This window comes from Piliocolobus tephrosceles, chromosome 5 (assembly GCF_002776525.5).
Source record: "Piliocolobus tephrosceles isolate RC106 chromosome 5, ASM277652v3, whole genome shotgun sequence".
Classification (NCBI taxonomy): domain Eukaryota; kingdom Metazoa; phylum Chordata; class Mammalia; order Primates; family Cercopithecidae; genus Piliocolobus; species Piliocolobus tephrosceles.
Window position 1 is genome coordinate 27,003,479 of NC_045438.1, and position 19,378 is coordinate 27,022,856.

At 34.4% G+C, this 19,378-nt stretch overlaps 1 protein-coding gene across 7 annotated transcripts in view; it reads right to left on the bottom strand.

Moving 5' to 3' along the window:
- The window catches only part of PTPRK (protein tyrosine phosphatase receptor type K), a 555,246-nt gene that overhangs the window by 262,494 nt on the left and 273,374 nt on the right, over window positions 1–19,378 (bottom strand). For all 7 annotated transcript variants that reach the window (XM_023230676.2, XM_023230677.2, XM_023230675.2 and 4 more), the window contains 2 exons: window positions 17,383–17,464; window positions 14,896–15,011 (listed from right to left, as the gene is read on the bottom strand). In XM_023230676.2, the coding sequence (XP_023086444.1) occupies window positions 14,896–15,011; window positions 17,383–17,464 (198 nt within the window). The remainder of the gene's footprint in view (window positions 1–14,895; window positions 15,012–17,382; window positions 17,465–19,378) is intronic.

Below are 19,378 nucleotides of genomic sequence, written 5' to 3' on the forward strand. Positions count from 1 at the left end.
AATGCAGAGTCAAGAGATCACTTTAGATATACTGTATGAAAATCTGCATTTTAACAATATCCCTAGGTTATGTATCAAGATGTTACACATGGAAACACACTGGGCCATCAACACTAGGTTAATGTGAGTCTTCTTTCCACTAATAGTGATATGTTTTAAAAATGGGGTGTGTGTCCATATTCTGGCCAAGGAGGTATGATAAGAATTGATCAAGTTATTCTAAAAAGGTTTCCTCACTTCTAAGGAGACATATAAGGAAACGGATTCCCTTTGCTTTTGCTTACTGTCATGCCTAAACCTGGAAGAGCTGACTTATCACCATGAGGCAGTCCAATCTAAGGGATATGCTGACGCACTTAGGATGGCATATCAGGTAGAGAGACAGAGGAAGTTATTGATTAGATCTCTGAAATGACACCAACAATTATTACAGCCCACTTCTCTTTGGACTTTTTGTTAAATGAAATAATACATTTGGTTTTCTATTACTTTCAGCTTGAAAGTATCCTAAAAAAAAATGTTGTATAATTAAAATATGCTACACTTTACTTCAGAGTCTCTTTTCAAAGTTTGAGGAATAAAATTAATCCAGTTTCATTTCAGACTAAAAAGAGCCACACTGACAATACATGCCGAGATTATTTCAAGCCTACTGACTTGAAAATAATCAAATTACATTTATTTATATGTTTACTTCTTCAATGACTTTCCTGGGAACATAATGATATATGATTCTCTCATCTTCTTAAAATTGTAAGACTTAGAAAGAACCTATTTTCTTATGTTTGATATTTAGGCCCCTGTTGAACAGCATCAAGAAGACTGCATATGAGTTGTCAAAATTAATTCCAAAGTAAATTTGCACAACTATGACCAAGTGAGGCTGACATGAAATTTACAATATTCCAGCCAAATTAATCCCAAGGACCTGAGAGTTCCTTACTGGAGTTTGTCTGCTCTATAAGATTTGTATGAAATTTTTTTAGTCTCACAGGATGATAAAGATATTATCATCATCACAGTCACTATTATTGAAAAAACAAAATAATTCTGTAATTCTAAGAATATGAAATAATTTTGAAGACAATTTTAAAAACATGAAAGGATTTCATAGAAAACTTTAATTTAGAAATTTCTAAAATTAAAAATACTATGTTATTACTTTGAGAGAAGCACTTATTCTTATTTATGGTCATAGAAATTATTATACTTATTTCAATAGAGTAAGTAAATAGTGTTCTCCTAGAAAAAAAATACACTGAAATGACAATAATAACTTCAAAGTACTGACTTTCTGGCAACGGAAGGATGGAAGAAGGTAAATGGTATTTGACAGAGATAGAAAGAGGTGGTGAATATTATAATTCTGAAATAAAGCAGGGTAAAAATGTGCTGGAGATAGCAAATACTAGAATCAGAATTATTGATCAAGTGTAACAAAATGTAAAGTCAGCCATTAAACAAGAAAAGGAATTTCACCCTAAGAAGCATGGGTATCTTTGCAATGGGGAGAAAAGGTGACCAATAATAGGAGCCACAAAGAGAGAGCACGTGTAAGTAGACAGAACCATGTCTGCTAGGGATGATACCCAGGTTCTAGCCCTGAAGCAACCATTTGTGAACTGAATAATTTCTCATTACTTCTCAAATCTCTACCTTTTCATCTAACATTGGAGATATGTATTTGTACCTGCTTATTCAACAGTGACGATGAGAATACTTTATGAGATTACTGTGTAACAGTATTCATAGCAAATACTGATAATCACAATTTATGAAGATGATAATCCGAACAATATCTAAGCAAATAATCTGCTTGATAAGTGTGTTAGTCTTCTGATGTGTGAACTTGCCTATGCTACAATCTCTAGCTATTTCACTAAACACTAAACTAGGTGACCCTGTGAAGGCATTTTGTGGATGGACTTAAAATCCAAACTCTAGTAAATAAGATTATCCTAGATAATCTGAGTGGACTGGATTAAATCAGTTAAAAGGCTTTAAGACCAGAGGGGAGGCTTCTCTGAAGTAGAAGAAATTCTACTAGCGAACAACACCTTCAATCTGAGCATGCGTGCTTTAGCCTGCCCTCCCCAAGGGCTTGCCCTACAGACTACAGACTTGCAGGCCAATCTGCACAAGCACATAAACCAATTCCGTGCAGTAAATCTCTTCAATTTTGTAAATAAAATCCTACTATATACAATCTTATAATTATGTGTGTATATAAAAATATATTAAAATATATATATTTTTCAATAAAATCAAATCTATCTCCTACTGGTGTTCTGCTTTACTTTCTTGAAGCCTGAGGGATAGAGATGATTTTAGGACCAGAAGTGCTTCTAGAGAATCAGATTTTTATGGATGAACTTTCTGATTTGGTTCTGATTCTGGGTTTACTGAAATTTATTTTTCAATCTGATTAGATTTAAAGGTACCTATAACCTCTCTTGCCAGTGGCAAAGAAGACACTACTAGTCCATGACATGATGTAGCAGTAGAGGCATGTAAAGTATCACTATTAGATATATTCCTAATCAAGTATCTATAGAAGGCAACGTTTTGGTAACTATGTATTTGCTACTTTAGAACATTTTAGTCAAACAAAGAAACATAATGGGATTGGCTGGTTGCTTCACACTGCACTGTAGAAAGTAGAAATGTGAAGCATATGAGTCCACAACTATAAAACCATGCAATTCACAGTGAGAGGGAAGGCAGGTGAAGCCAGAAGACAAATGCAATGAAATCATCAGATTTGAGGGATTCTGGGAAGCTGATGGCAGTAGTGTAGTTTTTTAATCTTTCTGAACCTGTCACATAACAGATAGACTAACAAGATAATGTGGAAATAGAAGGACTAAACAAAAGTGGGAAATCCCAGAAATCCCAAAAGGCAAGCTGCCATATTTTAAAACATAACTCAAAGCAACAGAGGAGGGAAATCTGTAAAATCAGCTAAAGTTTCCTGAACCCCACCTCATTTTAAAACTTCAGGAAAATTTATTTCACATAAAAATGAATAACTTAAAAGTATCAAGATCAAACCCACATAAAGATTTTATAAGATTAAAAGAAAATAAGGAACAGAGTATGATCCTTAGTGTCAATGAAAGTCAATCAGAAAAATATGTCCACAAACCAGATCAAAACCACAACATAATATTTCAAGATAAGCTAAAACATATTAAGGAAATGATTCATGAGAAGAAACAATATTAATTTAAACAATAAAACTCAGAAATGAAATGACAATTCAGGAGAATTAGAAATTAAAGAAATATCATTTTAGAAACTATGAGTTCTCACTCATAAGTGGGAGTTGAACAATAAGAACACATGGACATAGGGAGGGGAACATCACACACTGGGGTCTGTCAGGGTGTGGGGGGCTAGGGAAAGGAGAACATTAGGAGAAATACCTAATGTAGATGACAGGTTGATGAGTGCAGCGAACCATCATGGCATGTGTATACCTATGTAACAAACCTGCATGTTCTGCACATGTACCCCAGAACTTAAAGTCTAATTAAAAAAAAAAAAAAAAAAAAGAAATAGAGAGGAAAAAAAAAGAAATCATGAGTAACTACAGTAAACTCAACAGATGATTCCTGAAGAATGACAAAAGCGCAAAAAGGAGTACTTTTTAATGTTTAGAATAAGGAGAATAAAAATATTTGAAAGTGATCAATGATGATAGGTAAAGATCAAACACAGAGAAAATAGAAGTCTCTATAGGATCAAGGGAACAGATAAAGTACTAAAAATTATAATTTTTAAAAAAACTTCTAAAATTTAAAAAAAGTGTATAAACTACATAAAGAAAATACCACATACATGATGATAGTAACTCAGAGTGACTTACTGTGATACATATTCTGATAAGATTAATTAGAAACAAAAATTATTTGCGCATCTAGAAGAAAGAGGTACTGACAGCCACCACGGCTTTATGGTGACTGACTGTACCTATTGTGTCTGTGAAAGAAAATGAAGTAACATTATTTAAGTTACTTAAGAAAATATGAATGAAAGATTTTATATACTGCAAAATCGACTTAAGAATCAAGGGCACAAAAAAATATTATCAACCTCTAAGAACTCAGGGAATATTATTCCCATGAGCAGTTCCTAAGGAATTTGAAATGCAGAAGACGTGTCTCTGACGTTCAAAATTACTAGATACAACAGGTGGACTAATATTGAATATTAAAAACATAGTTACATTTAGAAGTAAGACTAAATAAGAGCTAAGTAGAAGAGAGTATATTATCCATGCAATAGCTATATGCTGACAATGGAGCTTTAGTACAAGTTTCAAAATAATATGAAATAAAAACCAATGTATAATTATGATATATTCTAAATCCATCTTCCCTTGTGTCACTGACAACCAAGAATATCGGTGCGGAAATAAAATGTATTTGAAAAGTTGTAATAGGATAAACATTCAGTAAAAAACTTTAGGCTTCAACTTGAAATATCCCTATGAACTCATTAGGTATTTTATCATTAAATATATGTGTATATATTTTTTAGCTCTATTCACTGAAACGATCTAGAAATGAGTATCCCTCAGAACCCACATCATGATCTTGAAATATGATTTCTTACTAAACCTAAACAGGGCATCACTGAAAAATGACTGATCCCACATCCAGAGGAATATTTGAAACATCTCACAGTACCAGGTACCAAGGAAGCTCTCAAAGCCTACAATAATCATATCAAAAAGAATCAGGAGCAAATTTGGAGAGGTGCCCACTAAGCAAAGATGGGACAATTTAAGATGTAATAGAAATAATAATTGCAACAAATTAAACTCCATTAAATATGTTTAAATCCATGAGTTTATAATGATATTAAAAGAAAAAAATATGTCATATTTGCAGGATAACAGGGAACCAACTCATATTAAAAACTAGTAAATATAGCAAAGATTGGAGAATGTATTTACCCTTTCCTTAATGAATTGTGTTACTGGGTAACCAAATAGTAGATCAAGAGGAGTATGTATCTTTTCAGCAACTAAACAAATACAAAAGAAATAAACAACAAAAAAAGATAAACTATCACAATTTTCTACCCCCAGGAATAAATATGGGTATTAATCATCAGAGACTGCCAAGATCACAAAAAGAAAGATGACACATTTTGTTCCTCCTGTTATTATACCAAGCACCACCTATGACATTGCCAAAGGATCAAACTTGACCCTGGATCTGGCTGCCAATTTGCAGGAAATAGAGAGGAAAGAGGGACATGTGGAACTGAAGAGGGCATTAGTATGCAATCAGCAAAATGTGGACAGAGGAAGCTAGAAGTCAAACATCTTAGGCTCAACAGATAAATTGTGAGGAAAGGAATAAAGCACAAACCTACAGATTAAAAGCCACTTAAAAAGATGTCTGTTTTTAAAAATTGATAAGACTATGGTGTCTAGGGATGCATACATAACTGCAAAAAAACCTCCAAGGGTTAAAATTCATGAGAGTGGTTATTTGTAGAGGCAGAGAGACAGCTCTGTTATGCCTGGCACAGAGCACATGGAAGGTGCCTCTGGGATGGCTGGCAAGCTCTCTTTCTTGTCCTGTGTGATGTTTACCCGATAGTGAGTCATAATAGTTTTTATTTTTGTGTGGTTTTCTATACCTCTGTTTTATTTTACAATAAAATAATTTTGTAAATTTTAGATCTTTCCAGCAGACTACTTTTCATAAAGAAGAAACCAGACCTGCCAATGCTCCATGTTGTAACATTGATCCCAGGAGCTCAACGGGAACGTTATAAAGTGCTAGACATGACACACCTAGAAACACACTGAAGGGGCAGTTCTACAAACAGTAGGAGAGCACATTGTTCCTGCACAGAAAGAGAAGTAAATTATTTCTAGATATCGATAAAAAGCAATCCTTGAACTTCCATGACTGCCAGGCTTGTATAGTCCTGTTCCGAGAAGAGATAAGGAAGGTAAAGAATAGTATACACATTATTCATTTATGATCAATTATGAATTGATAAATCTGTAGACATTAAATTCAGAGTTTATAAATTATTAAAGAAGGAAAAGAAAGCTTTATATCTGCAAGGCATTGATCTCTTTATGGTAGAAAGCCACACAAAATCAACCAAAATGACCTCAGGAGTATTTAATAATTCTAAAAAATAAACATGATTAAACATTCTGATGCTCATCGTTACATATCCAAAATGCCAGAAAGTAGAAGGAAAACCTTATAATCCATGATATGAGATCGGTGACTATATCTCAAGACCTATAAGCAGAATTCTTTATATAAAGCTATGCAGAAAGAAGATAATGCCGTGAATTAGAATATACCAATGGCCCAAGGATAAGCAGGACTGCCAAGTGTGTTGGCCCTTAGCTACCAAAGAGAACATGGTCTCTTAAGTGGATCAGAATTAATTGTAAACCAATATATACATAGCAAAATCACTACTGCTTAAACAAAAGATAAGCAGAGAAAATTAGAATTAAATAGCAAGTTAGTACTCATCTGTCAGCTAAGGTTTAGACCAGGTGACAAGAAACTAGGAAAGCACAAGGGACATGGTTTGCACTCCTCACACTCCTGTCTTGTGAGCCAGAAGTCACAGAAGCAGCCAAGGCTGAAGGCACCAACAGTTTTCCCATAGACTAATTCTCCTCAGTGACGTCTGGGCCACTCAGAGGTTTAAGTTGCTCACAAGCTTCAAATTGTCTTGGTAAATTTTTATTAAAGCTAGAAAGAGTCAAAAGGAATTGAAATGTCTCCTCATTTTTCACTCCTACTGAGGACCACTTACATGAAATTATAAAGGTAGAAAAAGGTAAAAAGTAAAACAATGGTTCTAACAGACAAAAGAACTCCAAAAATAGAAACTAAGAAAACAAACTTATTGACTATCTTTTAAAAATAAACTCTGAGAAAATGTACAAAGCTGTCTTTATTATTTCACTCTCACATCTTCCCAAATTCTATAAAATTGTGCAAACCAGGCCCCAAACCATTTTGTTTCTTAATTTGTCCTCCCCTTTCCTACTCATGATTTTCCAGTTCCACTGAAACTGTCCAGAATCAGGCCCTCATTCCCTGACGACTGTACCAAGAACAGAAGCCTCTTCCTCTTCCAGCAGTCTCCAGTACGGTCTAGTACCAACTTCTCCATAAACTCTACTTAGCTCCACTCCTCATGGTGAACCTTCCACTTCAGTAAGATCCTTCTCCTTCAGTTCCTATCCCACGTCCCCACACATACATACGGTGTGCTTTCTGCCTTCTGAATCTGCAGTAGTAACCATGCCCACCTTTGCTTATTCAAGTCTTATGTACACTTCAAAGTTTCAATCAAGTCTTCTCTAATGATTTCACCAAACACTCCAGTCTGCATTGCTCATGCTCATCTCTGAAATAGTACAGTCCTTAGATTCTATACAGACTTCCCATATGCAGTTATAGAATCACGTGTCAGGGCCAAAAGTATCTTAAAAAGTAGCCTCAGGCTTGCATGTCTTCTACATCTCTAGCATGTGCTTATCCAGATTATGCTTGGATACTTGGACTAATTGTAATTTTACTACCTCCTAGAGCAGCTCATTGTAGCTTTCAACAGCCCTACAATTACAAAGTTCTCCCTTATAAGCAGCTTATAGCTCTCACCATAAGCTTCAAATCATGTCATTATTATACTTTAGGATCTATAAAGAGCAAATTAAATCCATTTGTATATTCCTTACATTACAAGGTAGTAAGTCACTTACGTAGTCTTCTACAAATCTCAAGATATATTTGTGCCATGTGCTTTTAGCAATTCTGACATCATTCTTCAAGTTTACTTACTCTTTTTGTAATTATATGCTATCTTTTGTTATTTTAATATTGTAGAAGTATGTCAGTCATTATTAAAGTCTTTTACCTAGAAAATGTCAGAACTTTGACCATGTCCAGATATTAGAGCAACTTTTACTGTATTGCATTGCATTGTTTTTTCTTTATGCATGTTACCTAGCGTGAGCTGATCACATATTACGTATTTCATCAAGGTGATTTTAAAAACCTCCTCTCAAATTAGTTTCCAAAGAATTTCTCACTGTAAACTGCAGTTCCTAAGCATGCAGTAATTTCTTCAGGAAGCTTACCTTCATTATAATACATGGAAAATTATCAATTTTTTTCCTAAAATACATAGTGTCAGGATAGTAAAATCTCTTGCAGAAATTAAATATGCTACAAACATCTAGGCCTGCCAAATGGCAATATAAATAAGCACAGAAAAATACTACAGCATGGGGGCATCAGAAAGAGCACTGTGAGCCATAACTACTTGGCCTCTGAAAGAGTGTAGTGCTATGTTGTCATCAGCTAAAGTTTTTGTGCTTCCCAATTAACTCAGTTGTTTAGAAATCATGCTTTAGATTCCCACTACTATGTCGTGATGTTTGCATGGAGTACAGGAACAAGGCTTTGGCGTTTCCCTGAACAGGTAACACACTATGTAGTCAGAAGTTTTAGACCAGCCATTTTCACTGCTCTTTCACTGACAACGGTTGGTACCGTAGGGGGTCAGCCTCTCTCTAGTTGTTTTTGAGAGCAATTTGCATCTCATTTTACTGATTTCACTCTCCAATTAGTACTCTCAAGCCATTGCTTAAATTATGTGTTGCTCCATAAGGAATGACATTTCTTTTGGCTGAGCAACTAGCTGTATCATACTATTCTAGCAATGATGAGCCTCACCCAGGGTGAAGCGGCGGCTGACTCTCCTGTTTTGGCAGGCCACGGAGGAGGCACAGTGCCAGCACCTGCAGCGATTACTGACAGATTGGCCCAATTGCCACAGCTTTGATGGCAATGTGCATAGGATTACCAGTCACACATTAAACAGCCTCATTTCAATTCACCAAAACAAATGGTGCCACCAAATCTACCCACACAATTCCCTACTTTCAATAACTCCACTGTTGAATTTCTCTGCCCAATTCAATGATGCATGCCTGCCAAGTGCTGTAATGATGGATGGGGTCATTAGTATTTTAGTTTCTACACTGAACCTGAAGCCAAAGCATATGGTCTGACAGATGTTGCAGCAATAGGCTCTATTTGATTTACCTTGTAGGTGTCTACTTATACTGGACCTTCATGACAGAATACTAATATAAAACTTTCAGTCCAAACCCAGTTACAACCCTTTCATATCCTCAAGTTATAAGGTGTTCCTAAAGCAGAAACTCAGAACATGTTTATTTCAAGTTAGACTAATGATTACAAATTATCATTGAACCTAATCAAATCACTTGAAATAGACAAGACAGGCAAAAACGCAAGTAATGCCTGTAGGCTATTACCATCTATGGCTTGATTAGCACTGCCAGTAAGTTTGTTATTTGATAAAATGTGTCACTTATTCACTTTTTTCTCATTTGTGTCTTAATCAGGTAAAAATTATATATATATATATATATATATATATAGTAAATTGGACAGATCTTAATCTTTGACAAATGTATGTACACTCATAGACCAAGACCCCAGTCAATATATATGACATTAACATTACCCTAGAGAATTTCCCCCTGCCCACATCCAATCAATCCTTATTCCCCACAGGCAACAGGTGTTCTGTTTTCTATCACTACAGGTTAGTTTTGTTTCTTCTGAAACTTCATGTAAATGAAATCATAAAGTATATAAGCTTTTCGTGTCTATCCTCTTTCCAAAATCTCAATGCTGAGATCCATTCACACTGTTGCATTACCAGCAGTTCATTCTTTTATTGCTAAGCAGTATTTCATTGTTTGAATGAGACACAAATTGTCTATTATCCTGTTAATGGATATTTAGGTTTTTTCTAATTATCAGTTATTATTAACAAAGCTGTTATAGGCTTCTTTGTACAAGTCTTTTGGTGGGCACATGTCTTAATTTCTCTTGGGTAAATATTTAGGTATGGAACTGCTATACTATATGTTCATTTGTTGCCTATATATTTGCTTTTTTCCTACAATCAGTTTATCCAGTGTTCATAATAGTAAGAGTTACAATCTAGTGTTCAGTAGCACCATAGGGTGACTATAGTAAACAATTTATCATATATTTCAAAATAACTTAAAGAGTGGAATTGGACTGTTCTTAACACAAAGAAATAATAAATACTTGAGGTTATAGATACCCCAGTTACCCTAATTGGATCATTACACATTGTATACTTGTTCCAAAAATATAACATGTACCCCATAAATATGTACAAGTGTGTACTGATAATTTGATATTAAAAATTAAAAAATAATTCAAAAATATTAAAAAATATTCATATATTGAAATAGTTGAATATTTTTGAAAAGTTTTGAATTTTAAATATTTTCAATAAATATTGAAAATAATTCAAAAATAAATTCAAATTTTAAAAATAACCAACATTTCTAGCCTATAAAAGTGTACAACCTAATTTTTATTTTTCCTGTAAGAAAATTATTTGACACGTCTCAGGAATATAACCAGATGCTTTTATTATTTCATTCCAGTGTAAATTATATGTTATAATTTCACTTTTGATTTTATTTCCCATAAGTAGAGCTTTATCATAGCTTCAAGTTATGAATCACAAATTCCGTATCATTGAAAGTTTCTCAGGAATACAGAAATTCTTCCTTATCCAAGGTCGCACTTTGGGCAGTTGCAGTTACCTTCTGTCAATCAGAGTCTGAAATATTAAATGAAAAATTCCAGAAATAAACCATTCATAGGTTTTAAATTGCACTCCACTCTGAGTAGCGTGATGAAATCCTGTGCTTTCCCTCATTTGTTAGTCATTGACATTGTGTGTTTCTGACATCCCAACCATCAAAATCATCATGGCTCAATGATCCAGGATAGCCCCAAGCAAACCTCCTTCTGACATATTGACAGAAGGCCAATAGTAGCCTAATGCTACATCACACTGCCTATGTCATTCACCTCACTTATTCTCATTATGTGAGTTATTTTATCATTTTACTTCATCCTAAGAAGGGTGAGTAAAGTACAAAGATAGATGCTGAGAGAGATCACATTCATATAACTTTACAGTATATCGTTATAATTGCTTTATTTTATTATTGTTGTTATGTGTCTAATTTATTAATTAAACTTGATCATAGGTATGTATATGTAGGAAAAAAAACAGTATATGTGGGGTTTGGTACTATGTGCGGTTTCAGGCATCCATTGGGCTTTTTGGAATGTATCCCCCAAGGACAGGAGAGCACTACTATAAAATTAAAATGGCTTAGTTCTACAACTTACAAGATTTGAAAAATGTCTGTTCATGTGGAAAAAATTTACAAATCATTAACCAACACATATTATGTTTACGTCAAGAATACATGCTACTTCACTGAGCTCTCAATTGAAAAATAATCTGGAAATTCTCTAAGGGTGACTAAAGACTTTATTCTAAATTTCTTTTAGTGCATAAATGTACTGAATAACATACTTTTAAAAACTATGTTCCAGAAAACCTCATGATTTCACCATATTTTTAGTCTACTGACACTCAGACTTATAAAAACATTTGATGTTGTTTTATGTATCATTACTTCATTTAGCATGTACAAGAAGGTTGATCTGGTTTATGTAGTTTGTCATGGTTTCCTACATATCTACAAATACAGAAAACCTACTTCAAATACTCTATAATTGTATAATCCAATTCTTACAAGAAAGATCATTTCCTATAGACATTTTCAGAACCACCATAATGTGCATTATGAAATTATCCTAGATTAATTCAGGCCACTTATCATTTGCATTTTTCCCTGCATTTTTCAATTTACTCAATTTATATATCATTTTAGACAACAATGACTGATATATTAATTATAACCTAGAAGGAATACACAAGTAAGATAAATTATTCAGTTTTTCCATAATAAATTATTTTAAATATCAAATATGATCAAGTATTACATTCTGTACACCTTTCACAGAGTTATAGTGTATCACTTTTCCTTTTAAATAGAAAATTGGTTGTTTTTCTAGTCTTTGTTACTTTAGCCCATATTTAGACAACATTTTGCCAATTGAAACTCAATACTACATAATGTAAGTTATTTGGAGGACATACAAAGTTGATTGCCATTTGGTATTTTTACCTGACCATGGCAGGTATAACAACTGCTGTATTATTCCATTACTTCTGTGATGTAATGACCTTCCATTACTTCTGCAATGACCTTTCATTGAGTGCTTCAAGTACATTCATTCTCAGTACTAGCAGCAGATATTTTGAGCATTTGTTTTCACAATGATACTTAATTTAAGGTACCATTTTTTCCCCATGCAAACCGAATAACAAGACTTTTTCATTCTTCCACACAAAAAGGTTATCAAGGCCATGTTTCAAGCCACCAAAAATAACCTAAACACCTAGTTTAGCATCTTACAGCTGGAAGGGATTTTAGTGTCTGTTCAGAATCTCCTTTTATAAATAAGCAAATTGAGTCCCAGAACACATAAATGAAATCTCTAAGGCCACTGCAATTAACAGGGTTAAAAGGTTTAGGAGGGTTAGAGTTAAAGTTAGAATTAAGAACTGGGCTTCCTGAACTCTAGGTTGTTATTCTACATGAAATGAAAATAATCTGACATCTGTTTGCATGAGTTAGCTGGTAGATTCACTTTGGAACCAGAATTCTTCCTGCTTTATTATGTTTTTTTACTTTCAGCAAAAGGTGGGTAAGTTTTTTAAGTCACTGCCACCTTCTAATTGATTGATATGTAATGATCAATCTTATCTGGTTCATTTTCACATAATTTCATAGTAAAAGTTTTATTTTAATTTGAAAACACCCTAAGATAGATTTCAATATTTCTTGTACATTGAGAAGAGTGATGTAAAAGAATAAGTTAAGGTAATTGATGTGGTATAATTGAAAAAGGTAAAATAGCTTTTGAATAAATTAAGATGAATATGCACACTACTGAAGAATGAGGCAATGTCCATGTCAAAGTGGAAGAGAAATACACAAATTCACCGTTCTGTAGCAGACACCAAAAAAAATAATAATAATAATAAAAAAGAAAGAAAAAAAGAGAGGTGAGGAGGTGAAGTAGGGGAGAAAGCAACATAGAAGTCTCATAGAATATTTTATCTCTCATCTTTGTTAGAAAAAATGGCAGGAGGAAAATTTTTTTAAACCATCATGAAATGGACTATCTACAAAATAGAAAGCAAACAAACAAACAAACAAAAAAATGAGCAGTATTTGGACTACCACCCACTCGGACCAGCAGGGTCCAGAAAGTCTTTGTTGCCACAAGGCAGCTGGTGACTGAGGATACAAAACCCTTTTTATTTCAATGTCACATTAAATCCTGAGGCATAAAACCAAGGGCAGACCTACAGAGCCTCTAGTCTCCAAGAAAAGACCATATAGCTCACAACTAAAGCTAAATGCCAGGTAATGTTCCCATCTAAATGAAAAAATCACTAGCAAAACATATATCTAAAATCATTCTTAAACTATTATTTAGGCATAGAGAGAGAAATAAGAAAACTGACTTGACAATTAGTTGATAAGACAGGTTGCACATCATATAATACGCTTTCCAGGAAAAATTATCCTATTTTGCAGTCTCTGTAGGAGAAATTACCATAATCACAGAAAAAAAGGACCCTCATTTCCTTTTCATATTTGGACACAAAATATGGTATCCTGATATCTGAAAATCAAACGAGTTATAAAAGTAGTAATAATTAGATTAATATGAAGTACACCTGTTGTAACCTCCAATTGGAATGCTGTAAGAACTTGATGAGATAACACACATACAACACCCAGCACAGTATCAGACACTATAATGTATTATTTCAATATTCATTTATTATAACCTTCATTAAAACCACCCGCAAACTAATAATTATCCCCAACACTACCTTCACCTATCTAAAGGATGTAGTAAAATAAATCATGATGTCTATGTTAAAGAAACTAAGCTCATTTTATCAGGATTTTTTTTTTTTTTTTTTTTTGGTTTCTATTGGCATTCCCATGAATTTAAAATTCACAACTAATTAAATCACTTTCCTCATTCTGATGCAGAGAACCTAAAAAATAATAATAGAGGTGCTCAGAGAATATTATTACTTACGTATCATCTAGCTTCAAATATTTAGCTCAATAAGCCATCTCTTTTAGGCCCAGTTTCCTGGCTTTAGAGCTGCTCTCAGCTCTTTCCAGCCCCCAGCACTCTAGCACTGATAGGTAGACTTTCTATAAATTCCCTGAAGGCAAGGCATATTTCTTAGTCTCTAGTTCTCTCTGATTCTTTTAAATCTGCTTATATGCACCATTTACAGTTCCCCCAACATGTATGTTAAATCATAATTAAACACAAATATATTAAGGACTTAATATGTGCAAGGCAAATGTCTTCACCTCAGATCTGGGATTAACCTTCAATCTCAAAAATTTAATTGGCTCTCTTCCAATTCATAGTTCCTGAAATATTCCCAAGGGTTTCTTAAAATACTTTAAAAAATTTATCAGAGTATGACAGTTCCTACTTAACTCTTGTAAATTCGGTTTTAAAAATATTATTAAATAAGAAAATATCTCATTCTTATTCATATTTCAAATGGATCTAGAGTTTTTTTGCAGTTCGAATATAACAGAGAGAATTATTATGTTTCAGTAGATACTAACAAAAATACTTATTATTTTCCTGTGTATTTTATTTCAGAAAAGGAAACCTCTAACATGAATTAAATTAAACTCATGCAGACAGCCTGTCCCACCACATGCGTGCACGCGCACGCGCACACACTCAAAAGGATGAGACCACAAACAGTCCCGTTGTAATTTTTTTAAAACATAAAGTATACTCTTTAGCTCAGCTGCCAACTTGGCCTTACCTGGAGCCATAACTTGTTATGCACAGCATCTCTCCCTGTGGCAATGCACTGAAACGTAGCGTTTTGCCCTGCATTCACCTCTACATCCCCGAGACGGAGGAAATGAGGAGATTTATCTGTGAAGGGCGGAAAAAAAAATGTATTTGTTTTCACATGAAGAAAACATGCCACGTTACTTTTCTGCAGCTGAATATTATCGCTAGTGTTTTTACCTTTGGTCAAGACTAACATCAGAAAGAAGAAAACTGAGGGGCTTTTTTGTGCCAGAAGACACCATTTCCTCTGTGACTCTCATGGTTCTCTTTTTCTCAGGAGCTCTGTTACTTACTGTCCATAATTGCTGGAGTATTGTTCTCTACAGAGTGAGCACTCAACAACTGCTGCTGAACTGCTGCCATGGCATGTTGCATATGGATGGTAATAAAACAGTTACAAGCTTACAAGTCAAAGCAACCAAAAGAGATCAAATTGACATGAAATCAGAGCCTAATATAAAGATATAATGAAAACATATAATGATTTCTAAACTAATGACAGTTACACGGCCATTGGACTTAGTAGGCTACATTTTAAGCAGTTAGATCTTTATTAAAAAAAAAAAAATCAGTAGTTATAACCCTCTAGCATTTCAAAGAACAAGGGAATATTTTTGTCTCTTGCAAATAGAAACTGGTAAGTTTATTCCTGTTCCATTATAACCACAGTATATGAATCCAAAATAAATACCCATACTAGACTAACAAAAATCATGACTGCAGTCAAAATATAAGTGAGATTTATGACTATCAAGTATTCTCTGAAACTACCTTTTAAAACTGAAGCCTTATCCATGTTTCCCATTGAAAGGAAATTTATATAAACAGCAAAAGCTAATGCTCATGAGTAAAAAGAAAAGCTCATGGAGGACCATATCACCCTAAAACTGCTGTTGTGCTCAATTCACAATTTTCTACATACTTATGAAAGCCTTTCCTTAACACCTATCATTCAAGAAGTGAAAAATGAACAGTAGATAAAAACACAGTTCTCTTAAACTACAGATTGAAAGAACTTAGTAAACCCACCTGAACTCTAAGTGAGATGATTTTGTTCTCTTTTTTCTTAGAATTTACCAACCACCATTGTTCTCTTTTTTCTTACCAACCACCACATGGTATATATAATCTGACGCTTACTGGCTACATCTTTCTCTAGTGCCTTACCTCTCAGGAAGAGATTTAAAATAAGGAATTCTTGAGTTGGAACATGAGCTAAAGCAGCAGTTCTCAATTTACGAACTCTAGACTAGCAACAGCTGCACTGGAATCAGAAATGCAAATTGTCAGGCCCCACCCCAGACCTATTGAATCAGAACCAGGGGAAGAGCCAAGCAATCTGTGATTTACCACAGCTGTAGGTGATTCTGAAGCACACTAGAGTCTGACAAGCACTCAGCAAGAGCACAGGCCTTGGCCCTCACAAGGGGCCCCTGCCTGCTGCTTACAATGTGTTAGAGATGCTTCTTAGAGAGGACTGCTGAACAGATAATCCAGAACTCACAGGCCCTATAAAATGCTGCTATTGGGAAATACAAGCAAAGACTGAATTTATGCCAGCTGTTTTTTGCCTGGCTCTCTTGAATGCAGGCAGTAATTGTTTTTCATGGAATGTGTACAAATTTAGGTACAACGTCTCAAGGCCAACCAAGGTGCATCTAAGGGCATAACAAAACTGTGTATTAATAAACCGAGTTTCTTGTTTCGTTTGCTTTCTATTTTTCTTTTTTCTTTTTTTGAGATGGAGTCTAGCTCTGGTTGCCCAGGCTGGAGTGCAGTGGTGCAATCTCCGCTCACTGCAACCTCCACCTCCCAGGTTCAAGTGATTGTCCTGCCTCAGTCTCCTGAGCAGCTGGGATTATAGGGGCACACCACCACGCCTGGCTAATTTTTTTTATTTTTGGTAGAGATGGGGTTTCACCATTTTGGCCAGACTGGTCTCAAACTCCTGACCTCATGAGTTAGCCAGGTATTTATTATGACAGAGGAAAAAAAAGTAGTCCTAAATTTGGAATAAGATGAACTAATTATTTCTCTTAATTTCAACCCAGCCCTCAACTTAGCAGATCAAATAGCTTCATGAGGCTTCTTTATATTTTCCTTTCTGTTGAACTGATTTGTTATTCTTCTTTGTTTTTCTAGACAATTTAATAGTGCCAAAAAAATGAACAAGTCCTCCTGACAGCTGCCTTTGCATGTATATTTTGTTCTCAGTAATGAAATAATTTAAAAGAATCTCCTAATATGTATACAATTAGTTACAAGTCTGAAAAATATTTGATTCAAAAACTCTAGAAATATATCAGTTTTATTTTAAAACTCAATAGAAGGCTAGGACTAACAATAACAAGAGAGACAGCAATAACCAAGTGATACACAAACAGTCGTCACTGCCAGTATAAGGCAAGTGTTGAAAGGACGTAGAAAAATACAATTCTTAATCACAACCTACCACAAGGATAACTCAGTACTTGGATGTCATCAATGGCAATATAACCACTTCTCCCTCCTGAGACTTCAGCTTCAAATATTACCTGTCAAAGAGAAACAGAAAAGATTTACAACAATCATTTTCAAAGAATGTCTACAGTGGAGGGGAATAGCTAAATATATGCAAAAGTGAATCTAATTTTTGTTCAGTAAGAATTAAAAATTTAACCTTTTAATGTAAGTAATTTCCTAAATCTTGTATACGTAAACAAATCAAAAAACAAAATTTGAAGAACAATTACATTACAGAGGTTAAACAGCTTACATTTTTAAAATAGCTATTATCAAGTATTGTTATATTTCCTGAAGAGGAAATATATAGGAACAGAATGACTAGGCAGACATGGAAAATCTCTTTAAAAGTAAACTTTCGCCTATTGACTTTCTCCATTTTTGTTGTTTACTTAACATACATGGAGCACCTACTGTGTGCTAAGTAGTATGCAAACCACTGAACACATTAATAAAATAATCTGAGTTTTAAATAGCTGAAGTTTCAAGGAAACTTGATACAGAAAGGGAAACAAAACGAGGGAGAAAGTAATGAAGTACGTTTAGAACATTTCAAATTTGATTTGCCTATGATACACACAGGGGAAAATGCTTAAGTAATAACTAGATAGATACATTTGGAAGAGAAGATTATCAGTGTAAAATAAAGGTATAAATTTCAAAGTTATCTGGTGAAGGATCTCAGTTAACTCCATGGAAGAGAATAAGCTACTGATTTGAAAGTTAAAGTGATTGGTGAGTAAGATGGCATAAGAAGATAAATAAGAGAAGAAAACTACTGGAAATGAAAGGTCAAGACTGAAAAGGCCACCAACGGATATAAAGTCAACATCGAATGGTTAAGAAAGGAAGGGTGGTACCAGGAGGTTTCAAGCAGGCCAACACTCCTAATAAAAGGATTAGAAAAGGCCAGGCATATTACAATAACAATAATTTAAAGATTTCAGATATGTGTGTAAACAATGGCATCCAGATGCACACACATTTTAGGAGGTGAGAGCCTCTCTGATGCTATCTAATAATCTCCAGCCATTTTATTCTTTCCCATGGGAGTATCTGCCAATTCTGAGATCAGGCTATGGTTCTAGCTTAGTACAGCCTGAAAATCTCTATTAGGAAGTGGTGAAAACCTCTAGTAGGAGGAGGTGAAAACCATGAAAGCTTGGTGCAGTTGTGCAGAAATAGAACAGCAATTTGGAAATTTGGGAGGCTGACTTTTCCAAAAAAACATAGGTAAAGGCAAATAATATCTAATATAAGAAAGAGGTCAAGAGAAACCGAAACTAGTAAGTATCACTTGGGGTTAGCTCTTAGGTATTCTCCGGTAAACTCTGCCAGGACATTTTTACTCTGGTGGAGGAGGAGAACCTTGATTAACTGGGCTGATAATAAGTAACATTTGTCAAGCACTTACTATATAAAGTAGACTGTCCCAAGCTATACACAATCATACGCATACATACACATAAACTGATTTAATCCTCATTACAATCATATGAGGTAGGTATTATGTTCATGATCATTTTAAAGAAAAGTAATTGAACCAAGGCATAAAAGCTAACAAGTGGTGAAGCGGGGAATGGTCTGAGCTATCCTGCCTCTAGGTTGTTTCTGAAAACTTTACTACATTGCCTCTCAAGAAAAAGAAGACACAGAGTATTTCATTTAAGTAGACTTTAGAGTTTAAATTTCCTTTAAATGTCCAAAATGTTAAGTAAATTTTAAATTCAAAAAATGAATTTCATTTTAACTAGCACACTGACTAGACATTATATTGATAAGACAGCAGTATGGTTCCATTAAACCCTTTCCAGTCTCACACCATACTCTTACAACCACCCCAAAGTTAGTAACAATGAGACAAGGTAAGGCACCGGAAAGGATGGCTCATCTCCCCTCCAACGGTCCCAATCATAAACCACCTGTGTTACTTCTTTTCTACTCCA